The 18,294-nt window shown below is 49.9% G+C and overlaps 1 protein-coding gene across 1 annotated transcript; it reads left to right on the top strand.

Annotated features, from left to right (window-relative positions):
• Window positions 1-1,863: 1,863 nt before the first annotated feature.
• LRIT1 (leucine rich repeat, Ig-like and transmembrane domains 1) lies at window positions 1,864-11,713 on the top strand (the record flags this gene model as incomplete). The annotated part of the gene is made up of 4 exons (XM_079699363.1): window positions 1,864-1,985; window positions 5,915-6,381; window positions 9,217-9,522; window positions 10,740-11,713. 4 exons carry the CDS (start codon window positions 1,864-1,866, stop codon window positions 11,711-11,713), a joined length of 1,869 nt encoding a protein of 622 aa, XP_079555489.1.
• Between the last annotated feature and the right edge of the window lie 6,581 nt (window positions 11,714-18,294).

Genomic DNA, 18,294 nt, shown 5'->3' with positions numbered 1-18,294 from the left:
TGTAAATGTTCATTTCCCATGCCCTTCCTCTTGTTGGCCCCCACTTTTATCCAAGCCTAACCATCCCTCAGGGCTGAGCTGACTGCCCACGTGTTCCTGGAAGCCTTCCTTGATTACCCAGTTACCAGAGAGTGTTCCCTGCCTTTCCTGATTTCCATCTTGCATTACTGTAACCAGCAACATATGTCAGGTTTTTTTGTTCATGTCTGCAAGATTGCAAAAGACTTCAAGGGAGAAGAGAAAGCAGGACAGGACCAGGAACCAAGGTTAGAATTTAGGCTGGCAAAAGAGAGCAGGGTTGTTGCATCCCCAACAGAAGGAGGAAAAGCCAGCAGGAAGTCCCTGGTGGTCCAGTGGTTAGGACTACGCACTTCCACTGCAGGCGGGCATGGGTTCGATCCCTGGTCAGGGAACTAAGATCCCACATGCCATGCGGCATGGCCAAAAGGAGGAGAAAAAGCCAGAGAGGTGGGAGTGGGCAGGGCTGGATTTCTGGTTTGGGGAGGAGGAGGTACAGGTGGGAAACACTGAGAAAATCATATTGGTTGAATCGGAAGAGAGGAAGGAATGGGAACCAATGTTTCCTGGAAGCCAATATTGTCCAAACAGGCCTGGCACAGGTATTTTGTGTGTATACCGGGGCTCCAGGTATCTGCCTTGGTCACACCTCACTGGTGTAGGTTTGTCTAGGCGCATGGGCTGAGGAACCTTCTGGAAAAGCCATAGGAACCAGGTAGGGTTTGCTGGGCCAAAGAGCAAAGCCTTGGAGTCAAACGTGAAGAATAAATGAGTGAAAGGTGGTGTCTATGGTGGGATGAGGTTGGGGGTAGGGGACAATCAGTAAAAACTGACAGAAGCTTTTAGCTTCTCTAAAAGCTCTGGGAGATCCTGCTCTGAGACCCTCCTTGGAGTGAGATAACTTGAGGGGAGGGGCACTCTCCACCCTCAGGCCAAGACACCTCATGCCTTTGGCATTGGTGGTAATGTCCTGAAGGCTCAGATGGCAGTGATCTGAGACTCGGTGCCACAGGGTACCCCAGGAGGCAGTTGTTTGCCCGGCAGGCTGGGAGAGCTCCTGAGTCCATGGGAGACACCTCTGCGGTTGCCCCCAAATAGCTGAATCTTCCCAGCTCCTCCGTGAGCAGGTACTTGGAAGTGCCCGTGGAACTGGGTACTTACTACTTCCAAGAAAGCTTCTGTTCCCACAGGCTGTCAAGGTCTGAGAAACTTGGGTTGTTTCATTTTCATAAACACCCTGAGTAACATTACTTCCCTTTGGCAGATGAGGACACAGAGGCCACGAGAGACCGTGTGACTTATCCAACGTCACAGCCTGCAAATGGAAGAGCTGGGATTTGAACCCAGCTGGCCCGGCCCAGCACTTGGGCTCTTTCTAATGCCTTCACTGCCTTAATCTCAATGCCTTTTCACTATAAGACAGGGTCACTGGCCAGCGTTCTGTCTTCATCTCTTTTGATCCCAGACACCCTGTGGGGTCTGTGCAGCCGCAGCCTGGCTGCCTGGCAGCCTGGCTGGCATAGGGCAGTCCAGCAGCCGCTTGCCCCTGGGTGGCTGCCCACTTCCTGCCAGGCCCTGCGTGCTCTGGGCCTGAGGCTGTGGCTCTGGAAGGGGATGCCCCACCCCCATCTTCAGGACTGGGTGATTCCAGGAAGCAATAAGCTGCTGAGCTGCTGTGGCCAGGGCTCCCCTCCCTAATCCCCAGCCTGTCCATGATTATCCGATGGCTTCAGTTGGGGGTGTGGGCAGCTGATGAGCCGGCGGGCAGCTGCTGGGTTTGCTGGGCCGGCAGGACAGAGCAGTCAGGGACAGGCCCCTGCCCGGGCTACAGAGGAGCCAGGAGCCATGAGGGTGGCGGTGGGCATTCTGTGGCTCCTGGCTCTTGGAGGACCCCTGCAGGCCCGGGGCGCCTGCCCTTCTCAGTGCAGCTGCAGCCTCCATGTCCTGGGTGATGGCAGCAAAGCCAGGTATGGCACCAGGTGTGCGGGGTGGGTTGCCCAGCCTCCAAGGCTCCACCGGCTAGGCTGGGCTGGGAAGGGTTGGATGCATGGCCCTAGGACCGTGGCAGGGTGAAACCTCCATCTCCCTGGCCCTCAAGACCCAAGGGTCTCGTGGGTCTTGTCTGGGCTGCATTTTCTTCCAGTCAGCAGGGTGTGGCTCTGCCTCGGGGGTGGAGTGGACGTACCAGGTACCTTTACACATGGGGCAGGGGTGGGGCACAGGTGTGCCAGCTCCAGAAATCCTTCCTGAGTCTTCCTCCAGGATCCTGTGAGTGGAACCCTCTTTAAGGGCACAGGAAGTCTCCCCCTTACCTCTTTCTTTTCCTCTCCTTCTCTCCTGCCCCCGACCATCCTCTATCTCCCCAGCCCCTTCTTTCCCAGGACTCTTCCATTCTCTTGCCCCACCTCCTGGGGGTACCCAATCATATCCCAGGTATTTCTTACCACCCCACCCATGATGGGACCACCTGATTCCTCATACTCTTCCCACTTTGGGTCTCCTCTGGCCCAGCCCCCAGGAGCCTCGGCCTTGACCCCTTTCAATGGGCTCTCAGAAAGGCCAGGAGTGCCCATTCCATTGCAAGCAAGGGTCCCTCCATCCTCAGCCTCTTCTTTGACTTTCCTCATCCCCCATCTGAGCCCTGAGAGCACCTCCATCCTCTCCTCCTCCTCTCCCTGGGACGTCCCCAAGGCTCCCGTGGTTTATGGACCCTTGCTCTTCCCCCATGGCTCATTCCTTATCTCTCTTTGACAGTCTTTAAACTATCTTTTCACTGACCTCATCCGTTAATGACCACTGCATTTCCCAACTCAGAGATTTCAGTCTCTGGTTTAGGGTCTTTCCTACCATCTTTCCAACCTTCTGGAATTTCATCCTCCCTTTCTCCCTTGTCTTAGATGGGTGTTGGGGAGCCACTGATGGCTTCTGATCAGGACAGCAGTGTTATCAGTGCAACTCTTTTTTTTTGTGATATGTGGGCCTTTCACTGTTGTGGCCTCTCCCCTTGCGGAGCACAGGCTCCGGACGCACAGGCTTAGCGGCCATGGCTCACGGGTCCAGCTGCTCCGCGGCATGTGGGATCTTCCCGGACCGGGGCACGAACCCATGTCCCCTGCATCGGCAGACGGACTCTCAACCACTGCGCCCCCAGGGAAGCCCTCAGTGCAACTCTTTCAATGATCTTAGCAATAGGTCAGGCTGATTGGGTGTGAGGGGAGGTAGAGAAAGGTGAGACACCCCCAAGAAAGGATACCCCATGTGGTCTGAAGAACAGGAAGAGCTCCATTTTTGGCCCAAAGCTGTGATGCTCCAACTCATATGGATCATCAGAGGTAAGGATCTTCTCCCCAAGAGAAACCAGGGCTAAGCCCTGAATAGGCCAGGAATAGCCCATGGCCAAGGACAGTGTGACCAGGGTGACAAAGAGCCTCCCTTACAGCCTACAGAGAGCACAGGGCTCAAAGTCATACAGCATCAGTGGCAGAGCTGGTCCTGGAACCCAGAACTTCAGTTCCATTTCAAGAACTCTTCTTACCTGGTGATGCTGCCATGGGCAGGGACCAGGGAGGGCTTCTGATAGCAGGTTGACTTTAGGCTGGAAAATGAAATTCCCAGGGCAGTTTCCAGGGCCCCTAACATCAGCTAGTGGTTATGCGTCCTCTGAAGCCAGAGCTCTCACCATCAGTTCTACCTGCCCAGAAGTCCCACAGCTGATAGGCACCGGCCCATCTGCATGGAGTGTGAGGAATGAGGGGAGTGAGGCCATGAAAGGCTATTGGGAAACCTGAGATCCCCAGTGGCCAAGGGCACAGGTTGTGCTGTCAGACAGAGTCTCCTTCTGTGTCTCAGACACCTTCCTCACCCCATCTTTAACCGGGGTCCCTTGGAGGGCCCAGCCCTTACATCTGAGCACCTGATGGACCTGCCTGTGCTCCACGCTCCCCTATCATGAACAGAGTGTGTGTACTTGTGGGTCCTGGGGTTTCCTGGGGTGGAGGTGGGGGTGAGTCTGGGCACCTGGAGAGATGTGTCCCCTTGTCCTTCATGCCTGGTTTGCCCCACCAGGAGCCGTGTGGTTGGCCTGTGCTGGCTCTTATCGGTTTCTTTGATTCCTCCATTGACCGTTTTCTCCCCCTTCCAGCACATGTTTTCCCATCAACTTCCTTCCTCCCACCTACATCCAGACCTTCCTCCCTGCAACACCCAAGCTTCCATTAGCACTGAAGGTATCATTGCCTCCAATGCTTTTTCTTCCTTTGCTGGATTATAAGCTGTATGGGGACAGGGGCTGTGAGTCTGATATTCTTCTGTCACTCAGTAGGGGTTCCATGTATATCTAAAGAATGAATACGAGTGGGCGGAAGTAACTGGGCCTTTTGTGGGCACCATTGACAAAAACAAGCCAAGCCCAGCTGACTTTGAGTACTGTATGCAAGTTAAGCTGAGGGATGCTGGTGGAGCAAGTGTGTGTGTGCGTGTGTGTGTGTGTGGTGTCAGGAAGAACGATATGAGCAATGCGTTATGACCTGACAAGAGAACAACCTCTCTTAGCAAAGCTAAACAATATCCCCACCTCACTCCCACCCCATCACCTTCAGTGTGAGCAGAAACATCCTCCAGATGCAACTGGGGCTGCATAAAGGCTGGGTCCCTCACAGCCAGACTCAAAGTTTCGTTCTCTTGAGAATCTTTCCCTTTTTTTTTTTTTTTTTTTTGTGGTACACAGGCCTCTCACTGTTGTGGCCTCTCCCGCTGCGGAGCACAGGCTCCGGACGCGCAGGCTCAGCGGCCATGGCTCATGGGCCCAGCCGCTCCGCAGCATGTGGGATCCTCCCGGACCGGGGCACGAACCCGCGTCCCCTGCATCGGCAGGCGGACTCTCAACCACTGCACCACCAGGGAAGCCCGAGAATCTTTCCCTTTTTACCGTCTGTGTGTGTGCTGCTGTCAGTGATGGCATTTAACACAGTCCTGCATTGTCAGCTCCTCGAGGGCGGGGACTGCCTCCTGTTATCTATCTGCTTTAGTGTCAAACTTAATAGAATGAGCTTTAAGAAGTCACTGTTTGGGCAGAAGGAGCATTGGAAGGAGCTGGTAAGACCGAACTGATGTACTTGCAGTGCTGGGATGCAGAAACTTACAACAGTGGTCAATAGCAATTGGGCTTCTACAGGTGACAGGTATGCAGAGCTGGTACACACATGAACTCATTTAAACACCCAAACCACCCTGTGCGGTGGAGTCTATTATTCGGGGGAAACTGAAGAAAATAGAGGTTACATAATAGACTCAAGGATACACAGCCAGCAAGCAAAGAGCCCAGAGGTGAATCCAGCTGTGGGGCTGCAAAATTCCAGCTTTTAAACACCTTGATCATCTCATGGTCCCTCAGTGTCAGGAGAGGCTCGAGGCATCCCGTGTGTGGCTTCCAGTTCTGATGCCATTGCTATATATATATTTTTTTAAATGAAGAAAAGCCAAAGCAGTCACAAAAACTGAGCTATAATTTAACAAAGGAACCCTTTTAACTCATAGATGAAATGCTACAATGCACAAAATGATCTCAGGATTTATAAATACTATTCATTCTTAGTGCACTGCAGGTGGTGTAGGCTGTAAGGCGACATAGTAGTTCAAGCTTGAGGTCCTTCAGGCCAGTGACCGAGACCAAACGGCCCTCCTGGGACACTTGTGAGAGGCTCTGCAAGCAAGAAGCTCCCAAAGAGAAAACAGAAGGAATCTTGTTACTAGCCCACCTCCGGGGAACACCGCAGTCTGGGTTTGGTGTCCTATGAGGCTGTGCGCACCAGGGGGGGACTCTTGAAAGGAGGTTAAGTAAGGGGGAATCTCCGACCCCACAGGACCTTTGCTCAAATACTCCCATTTCTGTAACCAGGACAGTGGTGTGCAACGACCCTGACATGACCCTGCCCCCAGCATCTGTCCCTCTGGACACCTCCAGCCTGCGCCTGGAGCGGACGGCCATTCGCAGGGTGCCCGGGGAGGCCTTCAAGCCGTTGGGCCGCCTGGAGCAGCTGTGGCTGCCCTACAACGCGCTCTGCGAGCTCAATGCTCTGATGCTGAGGGGCCTGCGCCGCCTGCGCGAGCTCCGCATGCCCGGGAACCGCCTGGCCACCTTCCCCTGGGCGGCGCTCAGGGACGCCCCCAAGCTGCGGCTGCTGGACCTGCAGGCCAACCGCCTCTCGGCTGTGCCCCCGGAGGCCGCGCGCTTCTTGGGGAACCTCACCTTCCTTGACCTCTCCAGCAACCAGCTGCTGAGGCTCCCCGAGGAGCTGCTCACCACCTGGACTCACCTGCAGACGGGACCCTTCCTTCCCGGCCACCACGCCAAGCTGGTCCTAGGTAAGAGATGGCATCTTTCACTTGGAACCACTTTAGTGAGACTTGGGGGTCTTAGGCATGTTTATTAAAGCCGCTCTGACACTCAGTTCTTTACCTGGAAAGTCACACTTGCCTTCTGGGTTTGAGTCAAGATTGAATGAGAGACACACATTGGTAGGTAGGTTTAGGAGCTCAAGCTCCCAGCCAGACTGCTGCAGTTCAGACCCCAGCTCTGCCCCTTTTCCCTGTCCCATGAGGGGTTGGGAATCATGGTGAGGCCCTGGCAGAAAGTGGGTGGTAGAGAGTGGGTGGGCAGTGTCAGAAGAGAGGCCTCCTGGCAGGTGTCCCTGGAGCATGCCTTGGCTCACGTGAGGTCCAGCACTGAGGGCTGGAGCAATCTTAGAGCAGTTTGGGGCAGCTCTTGCCCTGAGGCCTGGGAGAGTCGCTCAAGGAGGGAATCTTTGTTTGTTTGTTTGTTTGTTTATTTTTGGCTGTGTTGGGTCTTCGTTTCTGTGCGAGGGCTTTCTCTAGTTGCGGCGAACGGGGGCCACTCTTCATCACGGTGCGCGGGCCTCTCACTGTCGTGGCCTCTCTTGTTGCGGACAAGCTCCAGACGCATAGGCTCAGTAGTTGTGGCTCACGGACCTAGTTGCTCTGCGGCATGTGGAATCTTCCCATACCAGGGCTCGAATCCGTGTCCCCTGCATTGGCAGGCAGATTCTCAACCACTGTGCCACCAGGGAAGCCCAAGGAGGGAATATTTAGACCCCTCACTTCCTGGATGTGGGGCAGGGAACAGCAAAGCCCATTCCAGCTCCATCCACCCTACAGACTATCTCACCTGATAAAGGACATTGTATAGGGTAGTGCTTACATGGAAAGACGTTGTTTCTTTGAAAATCAACTTTGAATGTCCTATATATATATATTTATATTTTATGCCCTCTTCTGATTATAATTCCTTCTCCCCCTCCTAAAAGGTAGCCACTGTTATGTTTATTTGCATGTTCCCTATCATTTACATTTACATACACATGCATATACAAACATACATGCACATAGAAATTTTAGCTGTGTGTTTTGCATAAAATTTCATCATATCATATGTATCAACCAGTACTTTTTTTGCCCCGCAATATGTCTTGGAGATCTTTGTAAGTTACTACAAATGGATCAACTTCATTTTTTAAAACTCTGGCATAATATTCCATCATACAGTTATACTACAGTTTATTTAGCCATTCCTCCTTTTATGGGCCTTTAAATTGTTTCCATTATTTTGTTAACACCTGTGATGCCACAGAGAACATTCTTGACAATGCATCCTCGTGCACCGAGACAAATGTTTCTCTAGAATAGGAACTGAGAAGTGGAATTGCTGGGTCATGGAGTATGCACATTAGATGTTTTAATATTAATCATAGTCTCTAAAGTGCCAGTTCTTACCTGCCACCAGTAGTGTGCACGACCATCCATGCTTGTGTCCAGTCTGCAAGCTTATTTGAGTGCCAGCCAATGTGTGGGCTCCGTTCTAGGTGCTGCGGATACAGCAGTGAACAAGATGGATGAACATCTATTCCCTCATGAAGCTAACAATTAAAGTGGTCAGAATGTTTAATTTTTGCCAGTCTGACTGGTGAAAGTTTCATTGTCCTTTAACTTTGCCATTTGCGTTAATTCTTTGGGGATTCTGTGTGAAGTCAGATAGCTCACCACCAGAGCTGGGCAGTGATGACTCTTCGGGTGCAGATGCATCATGAAATGCATTTAACCAGTGACACAAGGTAGCCGTCACCTGGCTGGGATGGGGCTGGGGAATAGGAGAGGAGCTGGCGCCTTCCCAGCTAGTGCTCTAAAAGACCCGGGAGTCACGGATATACAAGCAGGTCTGAATCCACCTTCCCCAACCCTTGACATTTCTGTTTCCAAATATATCAAATACATGTACGCAAACATGCTATTGATTAGATGCTATCAAATTTAATAACAATCCATGGAGGGTAGAAAGGACATCACATTAAATGCATTCATTTTGTATTTAGAAATGCAAACATATGAAAAGGAACTGTGTCTTAGAATGGAGGACCCACAATACCTCTCTATATGTTGAAGGTTATTTGACAGGGTAGGTGCAGTGACCTGCTTTCAGCTCTATAAAAGTGTTCAATTTTAAAGTAAAGAGGGCTGGGAATATAACATAAGATTTGATTCCCTATCATCCTCACTCTTGTCTTTTTGAGCCTGTGTCAAAGGGACCATGGCTCAGAACAGCCACACTCTTTGCTGGGGTGATGCTGAAAGTGCCACTTATACTGGGAGGACAGGGGTCAGGAATTCCCTGGAGGTCCAGTGGTTAGGACTCCAGGCTTCCACTGCAGGGGGCCTGGGTTCGATCCCTGGCCAGAGAACTAAGATCCTGCAAGCTGCAAGGCGAGGCCAAAAAAAAGGGTGGGGGTGGGGGGGTCGGGTTCATGAAGCATTTCTAGAAATGGATGGATTCTGGCATATTGCAGTTATTGCAGAAATACCCATTGCCTGGCTGGTAGCCTGAGGGTATCAGTCCAAGAGTGGCAGCAGTAACTGCCAATTTTGTCAGCATGCTGTATGGCTTACCCAGTGCTTAATATCATTTACCTTTATTTATGCTTATAGCCACCCAGAAACGGGAGTAATGCTGTCATTCTAGATGAAGAACAAGGCTTAAGGTTGTAGTGAAGCAAGGAGCTGGGTCTGGAGGCCAGTTCTGCTTACCCTGAGCTCACAACGTGCCTTGTCCTCCCTGGGGGAGAAGGGGGGCTGGGCCTGGGGATCTGAATATCTAGGGCTCACCTCCTGCCTTGCCTTTCACCCCTGCAGGGCTGCAGGACAACCCCTGGGTGTGTGACTGCCGACTCTATGATCTGGTCCGTCTCCTGGAAGGCTGGGCCCCAAACCTGGCCTTCATAGAGGCCAGGCTGAGGTGTGCCAGCCCGCGCAGCCTGGCCGGAGTGGCCTTCAGCCAGCTGGAACTGAGGAAGTGCCAGAGTCCGGAGCTCCGTCGGGGGGCGGCCAGCATCAGGTCCCCCTTGGGCAGTGCAGTATTGCTACGTTGTGGGGCCTCCGGGGTCCCTGGGCCGGAAATGAGCTGGAGTAGAGCCGACGGGCACCCACTCAACGGCACAGGTGTGTGAGCTCTGGGGAAAGCTGTGCTGAGATCCAGACTGGGGCGGGTGGGTCATCATCCCACATGGGGCTTCAGGTTTGCCAGGGAGACGGAGGTAGGCTAAGCAAGGCTCTTTACTCCCATCCTGTCTGAGTGGAGTTGGGGGACTCTGCCCAGAGGCTGGGCATGAGGACAGTGGCTTCAGTAATAACAATGGATCTCACCCTGTCCTGTCATATTCCACCAGCCACTCTATCAAAGACTTGGGGTCCACCCTGAGAGGAGCAAAACACTGGCTTTTTGGTAGAAGATGCTCTCTTAGTGTATTTATTATTGATAGTAAGGTTCCAGGTTGTAAATATGAAGCCAGTATCACTAGGAGTAATTAATGCTAGAAGTTACCATCTATTGAGCGCTTCAGGTGTTAAATGTATTACGTACAAGGTGTCACTGAACGTTAAAGAACAAACTGATTATCCTTCTATTTGGGGTATAAGTAAACTGAGGCTAAATGGTTGGTCTGCATCACACAGCTCATACAAGGAGGAACTGCCTGTGCCCTTTTTGCTATGCAGACAGAGGTGGTCCCTCCCTGGCACTTGGTGGGGGAGGTTTGCAGGAGTCACAGCCCACCTACCTGCAGAAAGAGGGTGAAGGAGGAATAATTTCTTGGCACCTGACCAGAACACCTCCCATCCCTCCCAGCTTTCTTCTGTGTTTCCCCCAACTAGGTTGGCAAGCGTTGCTCTAGGACTGTGGGCTTGAAATCAATGTACAAACAAAACTGTGTAAGGAGCTCCACTAATGTAATACAGGAAGTTGGAGATGCTGTGATTGAAGTGGCAGTGGGGCCAGGCAGGGGTGTGCAGACCACTTCTAGCTGGGCCTCTGCCTCAGGTTCACCCAACCCACCATACTCCCAAAGCATCAGCCTGCCACCCCTGACGGGTCAGCTCTGCAGAACTCAGGCCCTTGAAGGACACAGTTGGAGCATCTCAGATTTAGAAGGCTGATCATTCTTAGACTCTGCCTCAGCCTGGGTCTCCCCACATTTGAGCCCAGGTGATCTCCATCCCCATGGCTAATCTAAGAAAAGTTCAGTGATGCCCAGTCTGTTCTCGGGATAACAGGGTGTTTGGCAGAATGTTCACAGTCCAGGGGCTGTGAACTCGGCCTTGGAAGGAAGCCTGGGGCAGATGGGCCCATTCATTCTCCCACATGTGCCTCTTCCCCACAGTGCACCAGGAAGTCTCCAGTGATGGCACGATCTGGACTCTGCTGGGCCTGCCTGCTGTGTCCCACCTTGACTCTGGAGACTACATCTGCCAGGCCAAGAACTTCCTTGGAGCCTCTGAGACTCTCATCTCCCTGGTCGTCTCTGAGCCCCAGACATCCACGAAACACAGTGGGGGCCCAGCGGCACTGTGGGCAAGGACAGGTGAGGGAGCAGAAGCAGCTGCATACAACAAGATGGTGGCCAGGCATGTCCCCCACATCCCCGAGCCTGCTGTCCCGGCCACTCGGCCCTCTGTGCCCAACACGAAGGAGCAACTGATCCTCCAGCCCTTCCAGATGGGGGCCCCAGGAGAGCACTTGGATGTGCAGGCAGGACCTCAGGAGGCCCAAAGGGTGAGCTCTCTCAAGGTGGTAGGGGACACTTACCAGAGCGTGACATTGGTGTGGAAGGCCCCCCAGGCTGGGAACACAACTTCCTTCAGCGTCCTCTATGCAGTCTTTGGGCAGCAGGACATGCGGCGGATGGTTGTGCAGCCTGGGAAGACCAGTGTCACCATCCATGGGCTGGCGCCCAAGATCAAGTACGTGGCGTGTGTCTGCGTGCAGGGCCTGGTGCCCCGGAAGGAGCAGTGTGTCATCTTCTCCACTGACGAGGTGGTGGATGCTGAAGCCACTCAGTGGCTCATCAACGTGGTGGTGATCAGTGTGGCTGCCATCATCGCCCTGCCCCTCACGCTGCTCGTCTGCTGCGGTGCTCTCCAGAGCCGCTGGCGCAGGTGCCACGCCAGGGGTTCTGCCGAGGCCACAGGTGCCTACGTCAACCTGGAGAGACTGGGCCACAGTGAAGATGGCTCAGAGGAGCTGTCCCAGCACAGCCTCAGTGAGGCCGACAGGCTCCTCTCTTCCCGCTCCAGCCTGGACTCTCAGGCCTTGGGCATCAGGGCAGGCAGACGGATCAACGAGTACTTCTGCTGAGGGCCGTGCACACAGGTGCCTACACGCCTGCTCCCAACCACTCTCCCTCTTCACCTCCCACATGCTCACTCTGACACCTGAGTCCATGCTCACCCACTTTTACCTACTTGGGTATCTGCTTACTCATACATTTACACACAACAACAACAACAGCTAACACTTATATAAGCACTTACTATGTGCCAGAAAGTGTTCTAAGTGCTTTATATACATTAACTCATTGAATTCTTATGACAACACTTTGCAGCAGGCACCACTCTTCTCCCCACTTACCTGGAGAAGGAACAGGGTGAGTAAGTAACTTGCCTGTATCAGTCAGTTTTTGCTGTGTAACAAATAAAGGCAAATTTGCAGTGATATATAGCAACAAGCACTTATTTTCACACAATCCATAGGTCAGTGGGTTGACTACGGTGGCTCTGCTCCGTGTGTCCTACTTGGGGCTCAGGATGGAGAGTCAGTGGCTACCTGGGGCAGGCTTCTTTCATGGAGATGTCAGATGATATCAGAGAAATGAGCAAAAACATGTGATGCCAATTAAGCTCCTTAACACTGCCATTTCTGCCCATATTCTACCTGCCAAAGCAAGTCTCATGGCCAAAACTAAACTTTAAACAAGGCAGGAAAGGGTAGTTCTCCCATGGAGGTAATGGTAGGGCAGGACATATTTTGCTGAGCAGTGATCTAATCTATGTTGCCCACAAGTACACAACTAGGAAGTGGCAGCTGTAGAAATTGGACCATGCACTTGATTCCAGAGTTGATAGTCCTTGCTACTTTCCTATACTGCATCTTGATTCCATTTATGCTAACTCGTAGGCACTCACACATAGTCTTTTTATGCATTTGCCACATTTGTACAGCCACATACACACACATTCAGAGACCCTCACTGTGGACACATGGATTCTAACATTTTTTTCTCCGGGTGCCATTCTGCCTAGAGATAATCATCTGATTTTCAGTAATTCCTAGAGGTTTAGATGATGCCCAGGAGACTACTGCTCATTTACTCTCAGAATGTCAGGTTGGAGGGATCTGAGAGGCCCTCCGTGGCAGGTGGCACAGTACACTCAATGCTGTCTGGCACACAGCTCACCTCTGTCCCCGTGCAGCAGCATTTGTGATTCTAACTGAAACTTACCTGGGTTCCTGAGGGTGTCTCAGAGCCTTCTGGGTCACTCAGTAAGCCACTTCAAAGGAGGATTCCTGTTCAGTTTGCTTAAAGCTGTGAAACCTCTGAGATGTCATCTCTGCACATAGGAGAAGACAAACGTTCCCAGAAGAAGGGCCAATGTTCTGTCTTGTCTGAAGGAGTAGCTTCTAATGAAGGGAGCATCCAGGCTGTTTGTGCCAAGGCCTTTGGGTAACAACTGAGGATATTTGGGGACAGCAAGTGATGCAAGAAAGCTATCTTTCTAGTATCACCTAAGAGACCCCATATTGTCTTGACTCTTTGCTAAATATAGAAACCAATGTGATGCAGTGATGTCTAAAGTTACTGTACTTCCTCTCACATTTACGAAAGACCTTACAACAGATGACCTTACAAATTTTTTTCTTGTTTTCTCTCATTTTGATCTTCACAATGACCTGTTTTGAGGGATGGGCTATTTGATTTTACAGACAAGAAAACTGAAACCCAAAGAGCTGAATAATTTATAGAGCACAGTGATGGATTTTCTTGGAGGATCCGTGTCTTTGTTAATGTTCTGGCCAGGCTGAGGGTCTTTGTTTAGTATTGATCTCTGCAGTGTGACCCACAGCAGTTTTACTATGGAAATGGATTTTTTTTTTGAGCTACTGAAACCTGGGATCAGAACCATGAGAGCACCAGTGCATGTGAATGTGGGATTTCCATACATGGCTATTTCCTGCCCATCACCTGTAAGGTACATCTGACTTTAACTTGGGGGCTGTTGCTATTGGTTAGAGAAATTATTTGGTTGGAAAATGACAAAGCCACTGTCTACATCATAGGTCAGCAAACTTGTGTTTTTCTATAAAGAAAGCCAGATAGGAGATACTTGAAGCTCCATTACAACTACTCAACTCTGCTGATGTAGTGTGAAAGCAATCCCAGACAATATGTAAGTTAATGAGCATGGATGAGTTCAAATAAAATGTTATTTACAAGAACAGGTGGCAGGCTGGATTTGGCTCCCAGGCTGTAGTTTGCCAACCCCTGATCTAGATTTGTAAAGGCATTTCTGCTATGCCTTGTGAGACTTAAGACTCAACTCTGATTGTTTGGTATATGAGACTGACAGACACTCCCCAAATCAGAACAAATATAAGTGCGGTGGATGACAGCAGCCATCTGTTGAAATAATAAAGATGTTTTCTCTAAATGATTGGCTGAGCCAATGGGGACTGAACAATTATTGACCCAACTAACATGCAGTCAGTTTTATTGAACCCTGTTTGAAGAAAAATCAGGAACTTGAAAGCAAGAATGTGTTAGTATTTATCCAGTATCGTGTGTGTGTGTGTGTGTGTGTGTGTGTGTGTGTGAAAGAGAGAGAGAAAGAAAGTTTCAACTTTCCAGTGATTCATGAAGACCTACATTGGTGGTCTGAATGGAATGGCCCCCAAAATGGTCAGCCTCCAAATACCCATATGTCAGCCTTTCTTTGTGTGTTCTGTCTTCCCTGGTTTGCTCTTGTAGGGAAGAATCATCCTGGATTGTGCTCATGTATATTCAAGTCACTGGAAAAAACAAATTCACATTGTAAAAAATAAAATGACGTACTGTTTGTATATTTGTCTTTTGGTATATGAATCTGGTTAGTATGAGTCAGTCCCTGGAAACCTAATGTCTTCCTAAAATCCTGGGAGAAGAATTTCTAGACTTCCCTGGTGGAGCAGTGGTTAAGAATCCGCCTGCCAGTGCAGGGGACACGGGTTTGAGCTCTGGTCCGGGAAGATCCCACATGCCACGGAGCAACAAAGCCCGTGCGCCACAACTACTGAGCTTGCGCTCTAGAGCCCGCGAGCCACAACTACTGAGCCCTCATGCCACAACTACTGAAGTCTGCGCACCTAGACCCTGTGCTCCACAACAAAAGAAGCCACTGCAATGAGAAGCACGCACACCACAAGGAAGAGTAGCCCCCACTCACTGCAACTAGAGAAAGCCCGCGTGCAGCAACGAAGACCCAGCACAGCCATAAATAAATAAACTAATTAATTAAAAAAAAAAGAATTTCTAGTCTCTCAAATGCTGACGACCGGCCTGCACTAGGGTGATCCCACAGCACGTGGCCCTTGGAAGCCTTGTTTGGAGGTTGGTTGGAATCATGACATCTCCAACATGTCTTTTTTATTCTTTTTGGCTGCAACATGGTTATATTCCTCCTGACCTAGGCAGAGGGTATGTCTGTTGTCACTTGGTGTAGACGTGTAAACTTACAGGGAACCAAAAGGCAGACAAGAGAAATTTTATCCTGGAAAGTGGGTGTGGCTATTAAAACTAGGCTGTTAGTCAAGGGGCTCAGTGAGCAGTGCGTTTAGAGGACTAGAGCTGGAAACTTATGTTTTAACTATCATATAATCCAGGAGAGACAAAAATCAATCTACAAGTACTTGAGCATATTTTATTGTATGGGCACTGTAGTCAGGATTGGTTAGGCTTATGCTGTGCTAACAATTCTCAGATTTCAGTGGCTTAACAAAGAAACATTTATTCCTGCTCTCACAGAGTCTACTTGAGTGAGTGGGAAGTGAGGATGGAGGGAGGGCTCTGCTCTCTTCTTCACTCAGGGACCCAGGCTGATGAAGACTTCACCACCTGGAATGTCAACAGTTGCTGCAACAAGGGAAAAGAGAACCTGGAGAATCACATAGGGGCTTTTAAAACATGATTTCGTCCAACATTTCATTAGCCTGAATATTGGTCACGTAGCCCACCTGTTTCAAGGGGGCTTGGGGATGTAGTCCTCTGTGTGTCTATCACAGGCACAGGGGGCCAAGAGGACCATCTGAGGCATGGTTGGAGCAGGTGGAGGAGTGAAGGAAAAACACCAGCTTGAGAAAGAGGAAGGACAGCCTATCTGCTTCCTGGTAGGTTGCCTAGTTCTCTGTCTGAGCTCTCCCAGAGTTCCGACCATATTGGGGGATGGGGGGAAGGGGGCATTTTCCAGTTGAATAGATAGGAAATCTAAGACAAGCCAGGGAGCTGCGGCTCAGAAGCCATTTTTATCTAATTAATTTCACCAACGCAGAGTAACTCCTCCCCCCAAGATTCTGTCTCTACTAAAAATCCTAAGAGCCAAGCTCCTAAAAGCAACCTTCCAGAAGGGAGATGGGGCTATAATATCCTCAGATTCCTTCCTTCCTCCTTTTGTTGTTAAGTCTCTTGAGTTTAGGGACACCACTTAACCATTAGTAGTTTAAGAGAAATGACATGAGCCAAGCTAACTTTAATTGTTCTAGGATCCTGTTTTAACCAACAGCACAACTACTCCCTATGCCTATATGCAAAATAAGGAAACTAGAGGATGAGGGAGTCAGGAGAGAAGAAGGAGCTGTGATTCCAGAAATGACATACCAGTGGGCGTCCTTCTCAAGTTTCCGGCAGACCACTGGAAGGTTGAGTTGAGCTGGATTCATTTAAAGAGGCAGGATGGGATGAACAGAGAAGAAATTGTGGGGATGTAGGGCTCTTTAGGCCTTTCTATTTTGGGGTTTGAAAAGAACTCACTAGTCATTTGTGATACCCATGGATTGAATCACATTTTCCCATAAAGCAAAGCTGACAAAATTTTGGCCAACCTGGTAGGGAACTCTGGAATGAGAATCACCCATCAGAGTTGCCCCCATCAGGCCAGACTGTCCAGGGCCCTGTGCCCTCACCACCCTCAGTCTCTGCATGGGGCTGCCTGGGGAAGGGCATGACCTCATGCAAGCACTCCTTGGAGTTGAGCATCGGCTCATTCCTTGAAGGGTGTCTAGGCAGCACCTCTCCACATCTGCCACAGCTTTGTGCTCATTGTACTCTCCTTGCTTTTTAAATTTTCACTTTGAGAGGAAGTCCAGAGATCTAGCCAGATTGTAGAGTTAAACTGTCTGGAAATTCCAGCAAATATATCTGGCTTGGATGGAAAGCCTGGGGTGTAATCAGCTTACTTGGTGACCCATTTCCCCTCTCACTGGTTAGCTACTAAGCGGATTTTCTTCCCTGAGGTCTTTTATAGGATATAATGTATATCATGAATCTTAGGGGAACCCATGGAATTTCAATAGTCATCAGAAAGTACTCCAAGTAATGGAAAGCAGACTCTCTTCCAGAGTCTGTTGGTGTGGGAGGTGAATTAAACTTTATTGGGCACCTACTCTATGTTATGTACTTTATTTTGCATAATATTAATATTTCCTAGAAACACTATAAAGAATTCATTAATTTTCTCACTTTGCACAAGAGAAACTGACTTTCCAAAGATCTCAAGACTAGGAAGTATAAGCTAGATAGAAGACCCCATGGGACTGGATCTATAACAGTCTTGCTCACCATGGCCTTCCTTGCACCTAGCAAAGGTGTGGCTTAGAGCAGATGACCAATATATATTTGTTGAATGAAGAATGGCAGATCAAGTATACAAAACCACGTATTATCTCACTTAAAAAATTTTAACATAAGAAATTCACAGCGTTCAGGGAAGATTTATAACATGTGAAATACACAGCATTCAGGATAAATTATGTGATCCAGGATAAGAAACATGCTTTGATTTAATCAGAAAGCACAATCTTGTGGTTTAACCTCTGTACCGTGATGCTTCTCTAATTCTGGTCATCCAAGCAGCAGGTGCAGCTGTCTTAATGCAGAAGAAAAATGAATCCACCACACGAGGTGCTGGGGAGATTGCCACTGATAGGAGTGGTTGCAGAATTACTTTGTTAACCATTATCTGAAGTCACTTTTAGAGACTGGTTGAAAATCCTAGGTTTCAGAAACCAATTGTGATTGATGAAGTATTAGATGTATTCTGGCCAAATCTCCTGAACCATAGTGCTCAGGATAGCATTACCTGCTTGTTTCTCAGATCTTTTTTATGAGACTGAGAGGAGGCAGTATCAGGACTGAATTGGACACATCTGGCTTATAGTTTGCTCTCTGGACTCAAGAACCAGAGAAATGGTGAATCTTCTGACCTTAGTTAAGAGACATAGCTCCCTCTTCTGGGTTCTTTTTTTTTTTTTTTGCGGTACACGGGCCTCTCACTGTTGTGGCCTGGCCTCTCCCGTTGCGGAGCACAGGCTCCGGACGCACAGGCTCAGCGGCCATGGCTTACGGGCCCAGCCGCTCTGCAGCATGTGGGATCCTCCCGGACTGGGGCACAAACCCGTGTCCCCTGCATCGGCAGGCAGACCCTCAACCACTGCGCCACCAGGGAAGCCCCTCTCTTCTGGGTTCTTATTGCGCTTGTGATCTGGGCCATAACAGACCTCAGAGCATCCAGGGGCTTTGCTGTAGCTGTGCTGACCTACATCATTATGGATTACCAATAATAGGATTTGCCACTCGGAAGCTTGGACTATACTTATTCAAAAACTCATAAGGTAGTTTCTTACAGAAGAAT

The sequence above is a fragment of the Hyperoodon ampullatus genome (genome assembly GCF_949752795.1).
Source record: "Hyperoodon ampullatus genome assembly, chromosome: 1".
Classification (NCBI taxonomy): Eukaryota; Metazoa; Chordata; class Mammalia; order Artiodactyla; family Ziphiidae; genus Hyperoodon; species Hyperoodon ampullatus.
Note: the sequence above shows the minus strand (reverse complement) of the source record. Positions and strands in the feature narration are given on the sequence as shown.